This window comes from Cyprinodon tularosa, unplaced genomic scaffold (genome assembly GCF_016077235.1).
Source record: "Cyprinodon tularosa strain WSP-4 unplaced genomic scaffold, ASM1607723v1 ctg1323, whole genome shotgun sequence".
Classification (NCBI taxonomy): domain Eukaryota; kingdom Metazoa; phylum Chordata; class Actinopteri; order Cyprinodontiformes; family Cyprinodontidae; genus Cyprinodon; species Cyprinodon tularosa.
In genome coordinates this window covers 58,744-79,809 of record NW_024038141.1, presented here as the reverse complement: position 1 = coordinate 79,809, position 21,066 = coordinate 58,744, and the positions used below count along the sequence as shown (strand labels likewise).

General features: G+C 42.2%; 1 protein-coding gene across 1 annotated transcript in view; it reads left to right on the top strand.

Annotated features, from left to right (window-relative positions):
- The first annotated feature begins 3,277 nt into the window (after nucleotides 1-3,277).
- Nucleotides 3,278-21,066, top strand: part of LOC119778384 (MAGUK p55 subfamily member 7-like) — a 71,413-nt gene continuing 53,624 nt past the window's right edge. The window contains exons 1-3 of the mRNA XM_038277573.1: nucleotides 3,278-3,357; nucleotides 6,930-7,061; nucleotides 20,914-20,995. Of these exons, the coding sequence (XP_038133501.1) occupies nucleotides 3,328-3,357; nucleotides 6,930-7,061; nucleotides 20,914-20,995 (244 nt within the window). The 5' untranslated portion in view covers nucleotides 3,278-3,327. The remainder of the gene's footprint in view (nucleotides 3,358-6,929; nucleotides 7,062-20,913; nucleotides 20,996-21,066) is intronic.

Sequence of the window (21,066 nt, the reverse complement as noted above, 5' to 3'; positions counted from 1 at the left end):
TAAAAACCGAGCGGGGGATCAAACTGATCTAAACTCCGCAGAGAGATTTAAGACATCAAGTCTTAAATCTTCAGAGAGATTTAAGACATGAAGTCCAGTCATCATTCTGTCTCCTCCCTCCATCTCTGCTGAGGTCTGAGGATGGAAAATGTGATTCCAGCAGGGAGGCCATCAGGTAGAATGTGTTGTCCAACATGTCCCATCTGTCCTCACTGAGTTATAGGACAAGAGGCCTCAGTAGGATCTTTTTTTTATTGCCATCTTTTTTTAAACATCTCCTTTGTCTTCGTTCTTATGATCTCACTCTGTCTGATATTAATTTGTTCGCTTATTGTTTTTCCACAGCTATTTCTTTCCTTTTAACTTTAACTTAATTCTCCAGTTTTTTGAAGTATAGCGTTGCAGGACAGACTGAAACTCTGACCTCTTTTATTAGTATGATGACAGTGCTCCCTAAGGAAGATATAAAATGATTCTAATAATGGAGCCCTTCCTCCCTTCAGACGTTCCTCCAATAGCTCAGGTTCTGGTGAAGATTCTCAGTCATCCAGGTCATAGTCATTCCAAAAAAGTAAAAAAAAAAGCAATCCACTGGACTTTGTTTCCAAGCGTCTAGTGTAATAGAAAGAGAAATATGTTCTCCCTGCAGAAGTACCTTCCAAGCTGTCTACTGCTAATCCCAGCAGCACTGAGATGCTCCTGCAAATCGTTAGGTGCTGTTTCCAAAGCTCCTGGTTCTCTGTACCGCTGCACGTGTGACGCCAGTCTTTATTGTTTTAGAGTGTAATTGATTATGCTTTTATTTTTTATGAACAGACTCACGATTATACACTCACCGGCCACTTTATTAGGTACACCTGTCCAACTGCTCGTTAACACCTAATTTCTAAGCAGCCAATCACATGGCGGCAACTCAGTGCATTTAGGCATGTAGACATGGTCAAGACAATCTCCTGCAGTTCAAACCGAGCATCAGTATGGGGAAGAAAGGTGATTTGAGTGACTTTGAACGTGGCATGATTGTTGGTGCCAGAAGGGCTGGTCTGAGTATTTCAGAAACTGCTGATCTACTGGGATTTTCACGCACAACCATCTCTAGGGTTTACAGAGAATGGTCCGAAAAAGAAAAAGCATCCAGTGAGCGGCAGTTCTGTGGGCGGAAATGCCTTGTTGATGCCAGAGGTCAGAGGAGAATGGCCAGACTGGTTCGAGCTGATAGAAGGGCAACAGTGACTCAAATAACCACCCGTTACAACCAAGGTGGGCAGAAGAGCATCTCTGAACGCACAGTACGTCCAACTTTGAGGCAGATGGGCCACAGCAGCAGAAGACCAAACCGGGTGCCACTCCTTTCAGCTAAGAACAGGAAACTGAGGCTACAATTTGCACAAGCTCATCGAAATTGGACAATAGAAGATTGGAAAAACGTTGCCTGGTCTGATGAGTCTCGATTTCTGCTGCGACATTCGGATGGTAGGGTCAGAATTTGGCGTCTACAACATGAAAGCATGGATCCATCCTGCCTTGTATCAACGGTTCAGGCTGGTGGTGGTGGTGTCATGGTGTGGGGAATATTTTCTTGGCACTCTTTGGGCCCCTTGGTACCAATTGAGCATCGTTGCAACGCCACAGCCTACCTGAGTATTGTTGCTGACCATGTCCATCCCTTTATGACCACAATGTACCCAACTTCTGATGGCTACTTTCAGCAGGATAATGCGCCATGTCATAAAGCTGGAATCATCTCAGACTGGTTTCTTGAACATGACAATGAGTTCACTGTACTCAAATGGCCTCCACAGTCACCAGATCTCAATCCAATAGAGCATCTTTGGGATGTGGTGGAACGGGAGATTCGCATCATGGATGTGCATCCGACAAATCTGCGGCAACTGTGTGATGCCATCATGTCAATATGGACCAAACTCCCTGAGGAATGCTTTCAGCACCTTGTTGAATCTATGCCACGGAAAATTGAGGCAGTTCTGAAGGCAAAAGGGGGTCCAACCCGTTACTAGCATGGGGTACCTAATAAAGTGGCCGGTGAGTGTATATCAGAGCTTCTGTACCCATCAAATTGTCAGGGCGGGCTTTATACGATGATGGACAGATGATCAACAGTAACGTAATCAACCACGTGACCAAAGCGCGCTTGGGTGACAACAATAATGGCTGCCGCTGGAGAGTTGAGGTGTGTAGATTCTGCTATTAGGTCTGTTCTAGAAGATATCGACAGCAAATTCATTTTAAAAGAGAAACAGAGAAACGCGATCAAGGCTCATCTTATTCTAGGCGTGCAACTGCACACTTTGATTTTTGTTGACAACTATGCGTCGCTTAACATACGTCACGCACTCCGTTGCTCTTATTGGTTGTAGGTCTATCCAATTGAGTCCAGAGGCATTTTTTTTCCTGGTTCGTTCGAAACACGCCCTGTAATCACAGCTCTATGGAGCAGCATCAGACTCATTCTGACTAGAATTGAGTAGGACTACGTCAGGCTACCAACCTTTACCTGTTGAGTAGAAACTTTGCAACAGAAGCATCGGTGGTAAGCCCGACCTCTGCTTTCTGTGTACGCCATCGTGTAAAAGAATCTCCCAAAAAAAACCCTTGTCTTGTTCTCTCTTCATAGGCATTTCCCTTCTTCTCATACACTTCATAGACACTTTTTCTCTTACGACCCTCAGTCATTTTAAAAAAACCGCAGTGAAAGAGGCAAGCTTCAATGACTGTCTGAAACGTTAGCTCACCACAGAAGCAAGCCTGAAAGTGTGCCAAAGCATGAAAATATAGCTAACTGGGGATAAGCACGTAGGACGGCCTTTAGTAAACATATTACCAGAATGATTGACAACTAGGAGGACCTCTTATTTAGATGATCCACCCGGAAAAAGAAATTCCTCCACTACACCTTTAAGCTAGACATAAACCTGACTCAATTGGTTGCAGATCTAGAAGAACGGCTTCTAAAACAGATGGCCTCACATGATATTTAGTGAAGCTTTTGATCATCATGATGATTTCCAGCTTCTCACTTTAGATCTTTAAATCAGCACCATGGACAGCACCTAAAAAATGATTAAGCACCTATATGCTGTCATGCTATGATGATTAGATATTATTGATTGAGCATTAAAAGAATAAGAAAGTGTTAATAAAATCATAAGATGTTTGAACCCCAACGCCATGTTAACCAAGTTAGTGTTTTAGTTGATGTAGAATATTTTGTCTTAAAACATTTGAATGATATTTCTCTATCCATTGTTGTTCTAGCTTTCTGAGAATCTTGGCGGAAAATCGGAGAATGGAGACATAAAAGAGCTGATGAAACTACTGGAAGACCCCCACATGAAGGTGGGTCTCAGTCCTCTTATTTATTTGTTGTTAATTTGATATTCGTTTGATTTTTTTTTTATGATTGAAAATAAATCTTTCCTTGGAGGATAAAAGTCTTTGGATCAAGATTAATGCTGGTTTTGTATCGGCAACATTAACGTGAAAAACTAACAGCCGCAGGCCTTTTTCTCTCTGTTCTTTTTGGCTGCAGCTGCTGACCTCATTAACCAGATGCAGACAGCTACTAAATTAATGCACAGACTTTCATTTTTTTAATCCCTGCCTCTGGCCGTCCATCAGCTCCTCCAGGTGTCTCGGCCAGACAGAGCTGGCTTCAGCGTGGAGGATCGGTGGGACAGTTGGACGGCTTCCTTCTAAACACTTTGTCCTCGTGAATATTTGGCTCCTCCTTGCTTCATGGAGATAAGGATTTCTACTTTCTCTCAAACTGAGAATCCAATAACACATAACTGCACCTAGATGAAGCAAGCCGCCCTTACCCAATCTGGATTCCTCATTTGTATTACTCCTGCGGTGAATTTATATGTTTTGGAAAAGTTAAATTCATCTCGGCACAGAACTGGTAAAATTCATCAGTCAGGAAGCTCAGCTGATTTTATTGATGAGGCGAGGAAAGCCTGACAGTCTGGTTCACACACAGAGAGGATTATGTTTCCATAGGTTCCATCTAAAGGTCACAGCTACAGCTTTTTCATCAAAACCATAATTAATAATCCTTCCACAGATAGACTGATGCAGAATAAAAGTATTATTTACAGAAGACAATATATATATAGCATACTAGTATTTGTTTTATTAGGCCCGAGCAACGAAGGCTGCAAGAGCCTATTGTATCTCTATGGTTTCTTCTTATTATTATTACGATTCTTGTAGCTCTTTGAACGCATTTTACGGGGACTTCGCATATTCAAAAACTCAGGAAAACGTGGCAGTAAATTGACCCCCGCGTGAAATAGCCGGTCTATAATGGAATCCAAAATGGCCGCCCCCAAATTACTCCACAGCGCCCCCTAACGTGAGTTGGGGGAAACCGTAAGTCACAGAGAGATGAAATTTGGCACACAGGTAGATCTCCTCAAATTGTGATAAAAAGTCTCTTGGAGGTATGCCCTAAAACCCACAGGAAGTCGGCCATTTTGGGTCAAAGTGCGATTGTTGGCCATTTTTCATTTATTTTGATGTTTTACAAAAATATGAATGTGTACTTCTATTTATGATACCAACATTGACACAAAAGAATTCTGCTCCACTTGAACTAATGATACATTGAAGTCACAGTAGATATTACCAGATTCTTGTAGCTGTGTGAAATAGCTCCAAAAGGACTTCCCAGTGTAATATTTCTCAAAAACACCCTAAAACGAAGCAAAAACAATCGGGAACCTCAGTCAGGCTTTTGAGCGTTTGTGTCGAATTTAGGAAGCAAAGTGGACTCAGAAGTCAAGCAGAGGTTGCTGCTTCCCTTCTGCAAAAGTGAATAAAAAGTTTGCTCATGTTAATCAAACAGGAGCAGGTGAGAATGTTTGTCCCACTTAGTGGCGGAGGAAGTAAATTGTACCATCTTCTTTAAAGCAACACTGCATAACTGTTTACCCTACTGTTAACATCATTTGAGATACTGAATGATTTTTAGTGGCCTGATTAGTAGTGGGCTGCTCTTCCCACAAACTCAACCATGTAACCACAGGGTCGGATCTGTCACTGAATGAGTCTAGTGGGAGTCTGAGCTTCCCTTAAACACGAGAGCTAACTAAGGCAACAAAACAGATATGACCCGTACCTAATCAGCCATATTTTGGGTTGTATGATGTAGAGCCATTGATGAAGGTAAACACACAGGTGGCAATGGGAATCAAAAACCGGTTCCTGTTCAGAACCGGTTCTGTGGCACCGTTTGGCAGCTCGCTTAACGATTTTCTTAACGATTCCAGGCAGCACCAGAGCCTAGCTCCGGGCAGCACGACTTAGGTCAGGTTTTTTAAGCAGGTTACGCACACGGCATTCAGTAAGCAAGTACGACGGGACCGGGCGTAAGTCTATAAAAGCAAAACAAAAGCGGTCAAAGCATTCGAAAGATTTGCTATATTTTAAGGAATAGAAAGATGGCAACAAGGCGCTTCGCAATCATTGCAAAGGGGCAATAACGTCCGTGGGAGGAAATACATCCAACATGCAGAAACACCTACGCACAAAATATGGTATACATTTTAACGAACGCCGTGCTTTTGATGCTTCTGGATAGAAGCTAAAGTTACTACCACCATGGAAGGCAACTCTGGTGGTAAGTAGCTGGTTTTATATCACTGGCTGTGCTTAATGTGGTTCCTAGTAAATCATATGCAATTTCTGGAAATAAACCAATCTCCTACCTCTCTTTGGGGTTATTAAACATGCTACGAAGTTGCCCCACAGTTCAGGGAGCGAGAGAAAGGTGACGCATGTTTATTTAAATCAAGGGGAGATGAGTTTATTTCCCGAAATTGTACAGTAAGGCTTTTTCATTAAACGGATGCCTTCACCATTAGATTTAGATGACTGTGACGAGACGGGTAGCCTGTCTGGCTCAGAGGCAGGCAGCTCCCGTTCATTGCCTTCTGTTTTTGCTGAGGCAGGCAGAAATAGAATGTCCCAGGGGAAGGTAGACGAATGTCACCGTGCACTTACCAAGTTCATTGTTTTACAGAATCGATAAGGAATTGAATCGTTTCACAGAATCGATAAGGAATTGAATCGTTTCACAGAATCGATAAGGAATTGAATCGTTTTACAGAATCGATAAGGAAATCGGAAAACGTGAAGATCTTATCAATTCCCAAACCTACACACAGGTCCTGGTGTTAGGTCTGTTTGACAGAGTACAGAGGTAACAGAGGGGGAAAGGTGGAGATTAGATGGAAGCAAATCAATCAGAACTTTGTTAGAAACACAAATCCTCTGATCTAAATCATGGAACAAAGGTTGGAGATGAAGTTTGGCAACAGTTGAGGTCAAGTTGTGTTTAGGATTGATTTTCTTCTGCTTTATAAATCAAAGGTCTGACATTCAGCTAGCAGTGGAGCTTGAATGTGAAAGATGCATAAAGCAGGAGATGTTTCCATAACTGTGAAATTGATGCTGATTACCTCAGGGGACAAATCCATCTCAGCAGCAGAGAAACTCTGTAGTTCTGGTGTTCTGCAGTTGATGTTTGGGCCCCAGGCCAGCATGGCTCCTCCTCCCTGCTGAGAGGCTGATAGATGCCTGGCTGACCTGAGCTCAGCTAAAGTGACTGACAGTCCATCCCCATAAAGAGCCAAAACCCCACACGGGTCCAACCTGAACCTAAAACAGAACCCACTCCCTCTCCCTCCAATTTTAGTCTCTCTTCCACGAGAAAATGTTGAATCTGATCCGGATCCAATCTCTTAATTTAATTAATTGCACCAAAGTCCAGTGAGTTAAATAGTCAAGCTAATTGATGTCAAAGTCGCTGATTTGGCTCATCAGTATGTTCCCTGTTACTTTTCAATGATCTCCTGAGCCTGTTGTTTATTCTTTCCATCATTTGCTGCTTTCTCTCCCTCCTCCAGAGCCTTCTGTCCGTCCATGATACAGTTGCTCAGAAGCGGTACGACCCTGAACTCCCTCCTCTGCCTGAAGTCATCGATGATGAGGAGAATTCAGTGAAGATTATCAGGCTGGTCAAAAACAAGGAGCCTCTTGTAAGTCTCTTTTTAATGTGTTGCTGTGTTGATCTGCACGGTTCGACTATTAAACTTACAGTAGAAAAAGTGTGATCTCCAGCTGTTTCTTGACCAGACTGTGGAATGGAAAGACCTCAGTTCAGTTTGAGGAATCGACCTTAAGTTTAAAATGGTGCTGGGGACAGTAGATCTAAAGCCCTTTGAAGATCCAATTGAGTCACTGACTAGATAAGTCTAGTAAGTTTTAGTTATATGGATTGGTCTCTCTCTAAAAGGGCTTTGGCAATGGGTGTGTGCTTGTATGGTTGTTTATATTTGATGGACTGGCAGCCTGCATTAGGAGTACCCTGCCTCTCCCACAATTCATAGTTCTTATGTAAGGCAACATCTGTGGGCACTTTGTTACTAACGATCGAATTTCATGGTAGGTAAAAGATAAGACGAGTTTTTTCCCTACCAGTTAAAAAGGGTGTTTTATTTTCGGCTAACGGGAGTTCATGATGTGCTGAAAGTTCAGCAAAGCCGTTCCCAAAAAATCTAAAAAAGTATAAAAACACTTTAAACAGAGAAATTTAGCATTGCGTGTCTAGTTTGGAAACATGAACGACTACAACTGTTTCATCCCACATGTCCCACATATCAGTCTTTGGGACGTGACCCTCTTCTGTGGCTGTGCATGCCCACTTCTAGTGTTTATGTGTTTAGTATGCTTCGGTTTCGACCATTCATTGTAGCTCCACTACTTTAGAAATGGCTGAAAGTCACAGGAAGCAGGCAGTCTGACAAGGGCTGCCAGGATGGTCTTAAACATTTGCAGTTTTTCAACCAGTGAAGACGAGTTAGCACTATTGAAAATGGAAAAGTGAGTAATATCAGTAATAATTATTATATTATTTAATATGGACCAAACTCTTTGAGGAATGTTTCTAGTACCTTGTTGAATCCATTATTGGCTTACAATCATGTGACACACTAATATTAGTCGGAATCGAAATATTACTGCTAAACAAATGAAGGATTAGAAAAGCATGGATGCCCATAACATTTTCGTCTGTGGATGGGTTAAAGAAGGCTGAGTTAATGTCCTGAAAGACAAATCTTACAATTCAAAAACGTAAAAAAAAAAAAACAAAACCCTCTGGACTCTGTTTTCCAAGTTTTGATACATTTCGCTTCCCATCCAGGAAGCTTTTTCAATTCAAAGGCTTCCTGGATGGGAAGTGAAACGTCTTCAAACTTGTGTTTTCTAACTTTTTTAACTCTTTTGACAAAGTTTACATGTAGTCTAAAATGTTCAGTGTAACTCTGGTCTGTCCAAACTCGGCCCTCGAAGGCCACAAGTTGTTTTTTTTTTACTTTGTTGGAATGATTCTGACCTGGATGACTGAGAATCTTCACCAGCACGAATATTGCATCATAACGAGTCGTTTAAGTAAAGACTCAGTTATATGAATTTGTACTTAATATGTATTTCTCTCTACAAACAGCTATGTGTCTTTTAAAAATCAAAGTGAATTACTAACCTTTAAAAAGGTTTCACCACTCCCTTCGAAGTGAATGAAGTTTTAGCAAGCCATATTTCCCTATTTCGTACTCGTCGTCTCCCGCTTTATCCGGAACCGGGTCGCAGGGGCAGCAGACTAAGCGGAGACTCCCAGACTTCTCTCCGCAGACACGTTCTCCAGCTCTGTTGGGGGAAGCCCTAGGCGCTCCCAGGCCAGCCGAGAGACATAGTCTCTCCAGCGTGTCCTATGTCGTCCCCTGGGCCTCCTCCCGGTGGGACATGCCTGGAACACCTCCCCACGGAGGCATCCAGGGGGCATCCGAAGAAGATGTCTGAGCCACCTCAATTGACTCCTCTCGATGTGGAGGAGAACCGGCTCTATGCTGAGCCTCTCCCGAATGACCGAGCTCCTCACCCTATCTCTAAGGGAGAGCCCAGCCACCCTGTGGAGAAAGCTAATTTCAGCCGCTTGGATCCGGAATCTCGTTCTTTCGGTCATGATCCAGATTTCATGACCATAGGTGAGGGTAGGAACATAGACCGAACGGTAAATTGAGAGCTTTGCCTTTTCGCTCAGCTTTCTCTTCACCACGACAGACCGGTGCAGCGTCCGCATTATTGCAGCAGCCGCACCGATCCGTCTATCGATCTCCCGCTCCATTCTTCCCTCACTCGTGAACAGGACCCCAAGATACTTGAACTCCTCCACTTGAGGCAGGGACTCTCCTCCAACCTGAAGGGGACAAGCTATCTTTTTTCTTGTCGAGAACCATGGCCTCGGACTTGGAGGAGCTGATTTCCCTATTTCTGTTTGTAAAGTCCTTAATGGAAGGTCCTTTTTTGACATCTTCACCAGGAACCTGAAAGTATCCTTTATAGGTCTTGCAATTTGATTTGTTGGAACAACCTAAAAGGAATATTCAAGTGATGATTGAATACTCGCAAAACACGCAGCTCTAGTCAACAACTTGCTCGGCAGACTTCCGCTTCATGAGCCGCATAAGTAATGAGGCAGAAGTGACGTCATTTGCAAGCCAAGAATACCAAAAAGGTTCAAGGCAGTCTGAAGGCAAAGGGCATTCCAACCTGGTCCTAGCAGGGTGAGTGCGGTTGGCGAGTGTTTGACTACATGGATTTCTGACATGAAACCCCTGCCTATGATTTTGGAGAGCACATATCCTTTAAAAGCGCAAGTTAAATGATTACATTTAAAACGGCGATATGAATGGCAGACATAAAGAAACAGGAGCTTCTTAAGGCTACATTTGAGAGCTTACCCTATAATAATTTAAGTAACATACCAAGTGAAAGCCTGGATGTGAGCTAAAGGAATATGTCACAGCAAGTTCATCATATCCAGTTGGATCAAAGAAGACCTTAGCTTTCATGTCAAAGCAAAACCAAATGTGTTTTTCAGTTGCTAGCTTTTGGGTGTCCAGTTAACAGCCTAATGTTGGTAATAGGTATTCTGAATTAGACTGGGTTAATAGTTGGGAAACTTTTTTTTTCTTCTCCCATGTTTATTGCCAGAGTCTTACTGTCCTAGATGCCATAGCCATTTGTTTTTCTATTCAGCATTGGGTCTCATGGTTTTATTTTCTCTTCACCCCTCATCATTCTGGACGTCTGTGGTGAAGGACTCTGCTATTTCCAACTTTTCCCAACGCTAATTGGCTGTTTATCCAATTTGCAAATTGGATTCCATAATGATGGGGTTTTCTTGCATGCTTTTTTTTGCATCTGTCCTAGTTTTGTCTTTATTATAGTGTTGACTGACCTCATTGTCTGGCAGCCGATGTCTAAATGCACTCACATGCCCTCATTGGCCTCATTGTCCTCCATCTGTCATCTCAGAGCTTTGTTGTGTGCTGAGGTCCATCCATCTCTGTTCCTAAGCAGACATGTTCTGGACCCGGCCGGCTCTATTTTTACCCTGTGGTTTCCACTCTGACCACCATCTTGGCTTCAGGCCGGCGCTCCTCTCACCACAGCCTGGAGGAAGGGGAACACACCTCAGCCATCTTTGGGTTCCTGCCTCTGCCTGCTGCATGTTCTCTTGGAGGGATTCTGGGTTCCTTTGTCTCACAGCACACATTGTTGAGAACACTTCCTGGGCCAGGTTGTTCAGAGCCTGATGACAGATGCTGTTTCCTGAAACCACGATGTGGTTTTCAGTAAACATGTATTGCATTTGCAATGTAATCGCAAAAAAAGACACTAGATTTTTGATCATTTTACATTAACCAAGACTAAGATACTAACTCTCACTCCAGCGTTTTAAATGGCAGTATTAGACCTAAAATAGTTTTTTTGCCGTGGAGGAAGAGAATGTTGCTGTACTGATTAATTTCCACTGAGCAGCAAAGTCATGTAATAATGGGCTATGGACAAGAGATAACCACTACCTACCTACCTACCTGCCTGCCTGCCTGCCTGCCTGCCTGCCTGCCTGCCTGCCCGCCCGCCCGCCCAACCACCCACCCCCTCCATCCATCCATCCATCCATCCAATTATGTGCTTTTTTCACAAAATTTATAGCCTAAGGCTGTGGACATTGATAGTCATTAACTTTCAAATACACTATAGCTATATAGCCTTTTTATTTAGATTTAAATGCAGCAGAAACCCAGTAATCAACCCTTCATTCAACACGGCAGAAAGATCTGAAACGTAGGACAGTGGGTCCTGAGGACCACGAACACAGTAAAGTTCAGGGAAATCATCTGAGACAATCTGAATCCTCTTCCAGGATGTGTGCGGACCAATGGCGTAATGACGCAACAATAGACCAAAAGCCAACATTGTCTGGGTGGGCCCCATATGAAGTACAACAAGTGATAAAAGTTCATGAGACTGCGACAGTTCCATAAATCGACCAAGAAGAAACAATTATGCAATTCTCAGTAGTATATGATCACAAAAAACACACAGAAAAATATTGAACGCGCACCTTGAATGGAACCATTGGTGACAGCGCACCACCAGACGCTACAGACATCCCAAGTTCCACAAACTCATTTCAAGGAGATGTTTATCGTCTCTTCTTTCCTTTTTCTTTTCTGGAATCCGCTTAAGTACCTCTTTTTGGTATTCATCATTGCTAACACATTGTATGTAACGGCTATAGTTTTAATCTACGCGCTGTGTTACCCCTAATTCCAAGTCTTAGTGTAAAAAATAAAATACTCAAATACATCGTTCTTGTAAGATCTTTATTGCGGGTTGAAACACATTATATGAGTGTATTTTTTATCAACCGTCTAATGGGTATAGACTATTTTAATAATTGTGTATAACTATACACAGTTATTAACATAGTAATTAAAAGTACCACTGTTTGCATTGCTATTGGTGTCGTGTTTAAACGGCTCACCATCATGTTAAATCTGGCATGTGTTGGGGTATAAATATGGTCTGGTGCGGTCATTTACTTCAGTATCAGGTGGGTTTAAGAGGAATTTTTGGCAACATTACATCTGCAAAGAGACGTCCTCGTCTACAGTTGCGTAGATGGTTTCCCTAAGGGGTCCTGGGCCTGTAAGCAACCGCAGTCTCTGCTTACCGAAATTTTTACGCCATTGGTGTGGACAGAAACCAACGTTTTTTATCCAAATCCCTGAGTTTTGGTGTAAAATGAACTCAGTCCATCATTCTTCATCATATCCTCTATCTGAGATTGTTTAACATCCTTAGCAGCCTTAAAACCTCTGCAGCAGGAATGTGACAGGATCTTTTCTTCTTCTTCCTTTTTCTCTCTCTGCTCTGTGTTTTTGATGAACACATGATGGTTTTCCTCTCCTGGCTTAGAGTCACTGGCTCCAACTAAATGGAAGCAGTAGATTCTGTGGCATCCAACTGCCAATGCCAGCAGACACATGGTCCTGCCTGGCATCAGCTAGCACCAATCGATCTATAGAGCTTCAAGGTCTGCCCATCCAGCCTCCTCAGCCTCTGGAACCAGTGGATCAGCTGGACTTGTCATTATAGAACCACTAAAAGCACTGGCAGAACTTCAGAGCTGCAGCAGGGACTGCATCTATGAATGGAGACAACATTACTATTGTCTGAGCTCCAGCTGCAGGATTGATGTCTGTGGATTTTCTGGCTTTAATGATGAGTCAATGGTTTTGAGGAGAGAGGACAGGGCTGGGATCCGTCCAGTTTGGGACATGGTTCTACATTGATGGCAGTGATGGGAACGAACTGGTGGCTTCATGGTTTTCCCATATCTGGCTGACAGGCCTCTTCTTCCCTCTGACACTTTCAGGACAGTCAGATCAGAACCGCCCTGATTCCATTAGGTCTGGAAATCTGCTCCGACACCCTGACTTGTGTAGTTTCAGTCCTCATCTTCCTCCCTTTAACCTAAATGCTGTCCACATTATTCTGCTGATGTGGAAACAAAGGAGTCCAAAATGGAGTCCCAGTTTTTCTGCTCAACTGGGAGAGGTCAAAAAATGAATTATTATTATTAGTTTTGGTCACAGTTAGGTAATTTCATATGGGACAGTTTTAGTTAGGTTTTAATCTGCAAAAAAGTTGACTCTAGTTTCAGTCACATTTAGCAATATCTCTTTTTCATTTATTCTATCTCCGTACTCACATTTAACTTCCAATAAATATCAACAAGTGAATACAAAACATTAAATGTGGGTGTCATGTCTTAAAAAACTTCTATCAATATAAATTTTTTTTTTTTATATCCATGTGTATTATGAAATTTAAGCAGGATCGGGATGAGTCGGTAATAAAGATGACACACAGAACACACGCTGTGTCTGCTAGAGTAAAATGTTGCGTTTCATTCCGCCACAGAACACAGCAAAGCAAGCAAACCAATCAAGGCACGGTGCTGAATACAAATTATATTGTTCCAATACAAATTATATTGTCCCCCTACCGTGACACAAAGGATCGAAGAGCCAGTCGACCCAGCTAGGCGTTCGTACGCAACCCTAGCAGACTCTGCCAGTGCCATCCGTCATTTATGCCAAACTTCAAAGGAAAATCTTTCACCCAATCAGGAAAAGTGATCGCTTCCTCTCACGCCTGGAGCGCATGATTACAGAAACCAAAATATAGTACCGGCACCCCCCGAACCCACCCAGGGCTCGTGGACAGCCGAAACCAACAACAAATGACATCATGGTCGGAGCATGGCACAGAGAGCTCGTGAGTACAAAAACAAACTATATCATGCTCTCAAGGAAACAGAAACTTAGATAATGAGGGTGCCTAGGTAATAAAAGTGCTTCATTTGTGAAGCCAAACTTATATGATTGTCAAAGAACATAAAAAATGAAACCGATATACATCTCCATGTCCAATACTAATTGAGATTAATTTGATAAAATGCTTTTTTTTGTCATTATTTGACTGGTTTTCTCAACTGATGAATTGCAAAAATGGCTACATTCAGGGAAAATTAAATTTTTTTTTTTTTTTTACTTCGAGCTAAAACGTGATACAGCAGAAAAAATGCACATTTATTAATTTGATTACCTATTCCTCCTCGTTATTCTTTGTGCATACCATTCTAAGCTCATTTAGTTTCCATCTTACTGGCTAATTTTTTTATGAGGAACTTTTCCAAACTCTGTAGACAAATACTCTGAAGCCTGGATCTCCCTGTTCACAGAAATACACTTTTAAAACCACTGATTCCTAGCTCTGAAAATAAACAATACAGGTCCCAGTTGCATTTGAACCATTGTTGTCTTAATCACTGCAAGAGTCAACCCATTGAAACCTACATGGGGGGCAGATGCATCCACACCATTCCACAGGACAGCTCCCCACTGGGCACGCTGACAAACTCATGCTGAGCTCCTTTGGTTTGTTGTGCAACATGTTACCTCTGGCTGCCAATCCTGCACCAGACGCCACCATTCCCTGACCGCATTGCCCAAGACTTTTCCGTGCACAGATTGGCCTGTCCAACCACCTGCGTACTCACAGACTCTAACTTCCCCAACCAAAGGGTGAATATGTGGTCCTCGACGTATCAACGGACAAACCTCTGGCTAAGGTTAGAATGATCTATACAAATTAATAAAATGCTAACATCATCTATGCTCGTGCACATGAAGGTCATACGTGCCCCAAGAGCACCTTTGAGATCAAAGACTGGAGCAATCAGTTAATTGGGAGCAGGTTTAGTCATAAGCAGCTAGAAAGGAGCTAAGTGGAAAAGAAATGGGTGCTAGGGGGAAACAGAGTAACCAAGAAAAACAGATTTGCCTGTAACTAGAAATGAACTAGTGATTCTAAAGGGACCTTTGACCAAAGGGAAAACTGGAGGATAAGAGAAGATACTGGAGGTAACCCAAAAGATAAGGGAAAAAATAACAAAAACTATCACAGAGGAACAAAGCACCTCCTCTCTTTAGCAGGTGAACAATCCCTCCTTAACGACCGACCTTCAGAATCATAGACAGGTTTCAGGTATTACAGGCTAACGATGGAACCAAACGACCCACCCGTCCGTTTCAATTTGCATGTTTCCAAGAAATACAAGGCCTTGTCTATATAAAGCCTCAAACTCACTGCGGATCCAGACATTTGAATTGAGAAAGCTTCCTGGAGAGGAAGCGAAATGTCTTCAAATCTCGAAAACCAAGTCCAATGGATTGTTTTTTTTTTTTACTTTTACGGAATAACTAAAACTAGACCAAGGAATAAATAATGTCAAACATGCTGAAAAGAGAGAAATAGGAAGAGTATATATATATTCATATTTGGATCGTTTAATGCTTGTTTGTTGTTTTGGTTTTTATGTATTTCGTAAATGTGATGTTTTGGGCAGTAAAACCAAATGAGATTAAAAGCAGGGGGGAAAAGTGGCAGAGCAGGAAGAGAAGCAGAAGTAGCCCTAATAAAAATAATAAGGGATATAATTTTCTTTACATAAAACAATGACAAGGAAAACATGAAACAATGCCAGGTCAGAGATAGACCACTCACTGTGATACAACGGTCTCTTTATATGAGCTCATCCAGCTCTCACACATACATCCAATGAGAAAACATCTGGCTCTGTCCAGCTTTAGCAAGGAGATGGCATTTCCACTCATCCTACATGAATCAGTGAGCTGTTCACACAGTGAGTCATGGCAGCACTATGGAGACAGACAGACACGCTTGGAGAGATAGCCTCACATTTATACACAGATTCACACACCCAAACACCCCCCCACCTGTCTGAAGCTCTGAGCTGGGCTGCTAAGTGTGTTTTGATAGGAGGTGGCTAATGACTGGCCCTAACATTAAGGCTGAAAGAGGCAGAGGAGGAAGACAGATGAAGGTCCACCTTCCTGTCAGGGAATCCTCTGCAATGCATCACCTGGCAGCTTCTCCTGGAAACACTCCTGTTCCCCATAATTATCACAAGAAGTCTTCAGCTCACTTGTTAATTACTGCTGGTAGGTCCAGACTGGGGCTAAGAAATCAAAATGGAAACCAGAACCTGTCTTAATGCTGACGGGGAGACTGGGAATGAGAGAAAATAAGTAGAGCAGCAGGAGAAGCTTTTATTGGTCCCAATCCCAACTCATCTATAAGATCAGGGGGGCTGCCATGTGAGGGGTCACCCAGCAGGGAGCGCTACATTTCATCAAACAGGAAACCATCAGATGGGGAGCTTTACTGTACGTAACGTACCATGATAGAGATTGCCATCTGATCCTTCATATTGCTGTATTCCTCTCTATCAGCGGCTGGAACACTGACTGAGTTTTCTGATCTGGACTATCTACAGAAACAGGAACAGGATTTTACTCCCTCTGTATCTCCTGGTTCCTGTTTAAATTCGATTACATTTACTTATATAGCATTTTACAGAAAAAGTTCAAGTCAGATTGGTTCAAAGTTTTCTATCTAAAGTAGGGATGCACGATATTGGGATTTTGGCCGATATCCGATATGCCGATATTTTAAAACTCATGTAGCCGATAACCGATATCGATACTGATGATAAAGCTGGATAAAAATAAGTAGTCATTGAAAATAGCAGTTTTGTTATCCATTTCTGACACTTTGAAAAAATAATATACTCAAATATATTTTCATATGCTGATATCAAATTGATTTTTAAAAACGCCGTATCGATCTATTTTACTTTCAAAATCTCGTGAAATTTCATCGTTCTGTTACAAACTCTCGTGATATTTTGCAAATTCTTGTGAGATTTTGTTAGTAAAATAGATCGATGCCGCGTCAATATATCAACATATAAAAATATGGCAACATTTCGTGAATTTTTGGGGATTTAAGTTTTTAAGTCTGTAAAAAAGAAGTTTTTGAGGAAGAAGAAGTAGTAGTATTTTTATTTTATTTTTTAGACTTTAGAAACTCAGAAGCTGATCAAATATTGGGTTAAATATCGGTGGGGTGGCCGATGTCCGATATTCAGTTTTAAGGCCGATACCGATTATATCGTGCATCCCTAATCTTAAGAAAACCCGCTTTTTGGAAAATCGCCCTGAAAATCGCACAGTTGGGAACAGTAAAGATGGCTAAGGTGTCCATCTGTTACTCTTTGGTACTGACTATACGGGCCACACAGAACCGACCCAGACTGTTCACCAGGCCTCTCATCAGCCAATCAGAGAGAGCACATAGATTATGCAGTGGGTAATCCAACATCCAGTTTATCTCACTCTATATCTTTTAGCTTAAGAGCAACACAATCAGCTGACAGTTTCCTGAACAAACGCAGCTCACTTTCAGTCCCTGTTCTTTGTTATTTCTAATTCAGATGTTAGCCAGCTATCATCTCATACTAAATATATATAAATGACCTCCAACATCAGTCATTCAGTATGTTCATTTTTCTCTTTGGCTACTTGGCTCGACTTCCTCAGTCACAGACACATGCTTGCATGCACACAAAAACACACCTACAAATGCTGTCCCTCATGCATGAATATGTTTAAAAAGACACAGACGTTGCTGTTCTAACGCGTACCGCTGTTTCAGCCACCAATATGGAAATGGTTTCCATGTGCCAGTAGGTGATGACTGCCCAGTGTGAGCCTCACGTTATGTTTAGTTGTTTCACTAAGACTTTACTGAATAATATTTACTTTCTACTCACACAAACACGCTGTAGAACTGTTGACGTTTGTGTTTAATGTTCCTGGTTAGTGGCCACGCATGGCTTGATGCTGATGATAGCACCCAGTATCACAGCACAGGGAAGGTGATGCTGACTTCAGGAGCCTGGATTGTTTTTCTGATTTCCTCACTCTTCTTACAAGGCATTAGTCGGGCCTCTAGCAGGGTCAGATAGATACAATTGTCACTGTATCACTGTTTGATATATATTAGACAAATATGCAACATATGTGTGCCATTAGCACAGGTGTGAATAATTGAAACAAGCTTTTTAAAATTTTAAAATTACCCTCAAAATAACATTAAAATAATTTTATATACCGTATTTTCACGACCATAAGGCGCACCGTACTAAAAGGCGCAGTCTCAGTTATGTGTGCCATTACTGTATTTAACACACACATAAGGCGCCCCGGATTATAGGGCGCGGGTTTTATATACAGGCACATATCCTCTACTACGTTTAAATACCTCTACTGCATATTTAAAAATAGAGCGGGAGCAAAACTGAGTATGTTTGTGCTTTATTCATGTATTTATTACAAAGTATTAATCAAACCTGGGAGCTGGCCGTGAGACAGACACATCGCTGATGATACACAGCGCTGTGATCACTCCTCTGAAACAGTTTACTAATGCATTAATTAACTTAAAATGCAGAAATCTGCCGGCAGAATATGTTCACTTTTATTATCCTGGTGCCAGCAGTTTAGATTATTTAAATGAAAAACACCTACCAGCTGCCGCGGTGAACCGCGAGGAGGCGACCCGGCCAGAGGCTGCTGTTGAATGGGATTCCTACTGACAGCGCACCGCTGGTATGTGGGGGTCTGAGCGGCTCCGACAGAAATAATATTGGAAGGCAAGATGGTAATCTGTAACCTGACTCCGCAAGATGGATTTGCTCCGCATATCCATCTGGAAACCTTCCGTTGAAGTAATTTTGGGAAGGGGCGAAAATACTGGTTAGCTGATTGGCCTATGTTGGTGATAGACGGGCCACATAAACCAATCAGATCAACGAAGCATATGACGTACTAACAGAGCGACGACGAAAACACAACCACAAGCCAGGCACAAGCCAAATGATAGATCAAACTCTTTTGCCGAAACCAGTCGGGAAAAGAGCAAAAACATTTTTTCCTCTGAGAAAAGCCTCCAGAGCAGTGTTTTGCTCTTCTCTCAGTGAAGAAATACTCTGTAATTCCGATAAAACTTGCTCGATAGCCACGCTAACGCTAGTTTCATGGGCTGAAGCCGCCATGTTCTTTAGACTGAACTGTCGCTCTTCTCGTTGCGTCACACCGCAATCCGCCTCAAAGCCAACGCTGATTGGACGTTCGTTTGGTGAACGCCTCCAAATTTTCTTTAACGGAGAGTCTCCAGACTGATCTGCGAGTGAAACCTTGAAAGCTCGTGAGATCAGGATGGTCTCACGAGGCTAGGTAATCTGGATGAACTGACTGCAATGATTAGGTTTTCAGGCGGATTTTCCCACTTAAAAACATATCAAAACGACTTTATTCCCACTGATCACAGCAAATATAGCTTCAAGGCAGAGAAAGGATATAGTAGCTCCGCCCAACGCGTGTCAGATGCACTTTTGCACCGCGCAGCCAGAGCAGCAAAGCTGCGTCAGAACTAACTGGTACAAGCAGCAAAAAACAAACAAAAAAACACCTGGTCTCCTTACATTCACCTCCCTCAGCCACTCTTTCATCATCTCCTCAATGAGGAGATGAAGAGTTCTGCATAAAGCACATACCTGTTCATTTATACACAATCCACGCCCACACTACCCCCTTTAACGTTCTCATGGTGGTCTCAACAATGTCCGCAGTACCAACACACATAGGGCACACCGTACTATAGGGCACACTGCACATTTTGAGGGGAAAAAAAGACGTTTATATGCGCCTTATAGTCGCGAAAATACGGTAGTGTTGTTCATTTATGACTAAGGCGTTCAAGTTATAGAAGACATCATACAATATATTTACTTCAGCAACCACACTGCTGTTTTGATTGCCAGCAAAGTGAGTTTCATGTTCATGATTTCTCTAGTGAATTTAACACAATTCAGCCTGATTTGCCTTGTCAGAAACTTCAGAAGGCAAAGGTTAAGGTCTCAGCTATCACCTGGTCCAAAGATTCCCTGACAGAAGGACTGGAGTCTATGATACTGAAGGGTCAAATATCACCAGAGAGGAACCATACTCTCACCATTCCTTTCTACTCTGTGCACCTCTGAGATCCAATACGAGACTCCTGTCATCTGCAGAAATACTCGGATGTATCGGCAGTCATTTGTTGTATCAGAGATGGACAAGAAGCTGAGTACAGGGAGCTTGTGAGCCATTTGTGGCAATATGTGGAAACAATCATCTGACCCTGAATGTAAATTCAACAAGAGGGATGAATGTATTCAAACATCATTACCCTCATGGGACATTAAGTGGAGGTGGTGGAGGAGTAGACATACCTCAGTATTCAGCTGGACTTCAAGGCACAGAGAAGACTTTATTTCTTGTGGAGACTTAGTTGTTTTTCAGTTTGCAGCAAGATGCTAGATATCTTTATAGGTCTGTTATGGTGAGACTGCAATGGGTAGGGACTGTCGGGTTTTAAAAGCTCGATCAAAACTTAAAGGTATAGTGGAGGATGTTCTTTTTCTGGGTGGATCATCAAAATAAGCGTTCCTTCTTATTGTCAATCATTCTGGTGATATGTTTACATAAGGCTGCCCTACGTGCTCTTCCCCATTTTCATCTACAATTGGTGAGTCTGACAGTGGAAAAATTGCAAATCTTCTTGTATGAGTGATTCAACGAGCCTATTTTTCCTCATGCACACCCTGTTTAAAGGTTGCTGTTTGCATCGCACGCGTTTAATAGGTGTTCCCTCTCGGGTGCCGGCACAGGGTTGTGCATGTGCATTTTTATTTACAAAAATTCTAAAACATTGTCCTCCCACATTGCTTTCTAAGCTGTTTTTGATTATTTGTAATTTTAAACTTAACCTAAGTTTTGTGTCCTGCAAGTACTTTCAATTGGATTTCAGCCCAATTGTCAAAAACATTAAACGCTGCTGCCTTGCTTAAGTCCAAATTTCTTCTTTAAAAAAATCAAAAACCCTACAATTATTTGGTGAAGAGAATCTTTTGAACAAATTTGAACATTTAAGATTTACTACATACATGGTTGAACCTAGAATAACTAACTTGTTTACTCCTTCTCTCTGCTTCCCCCGCAGGGAGCAACAATAAGACGTGACGATAATACAGGAGCCATCATTGTAGCTCGGATCATGAAAGGAGGAGCGGCCGACAGAAGTGGTCAGTTTCAGTTCCCGTTGCTTTTCCTTTTTGTTATTTACCCAGGTTTGTGTATCAGCAGTTTGGAGGTG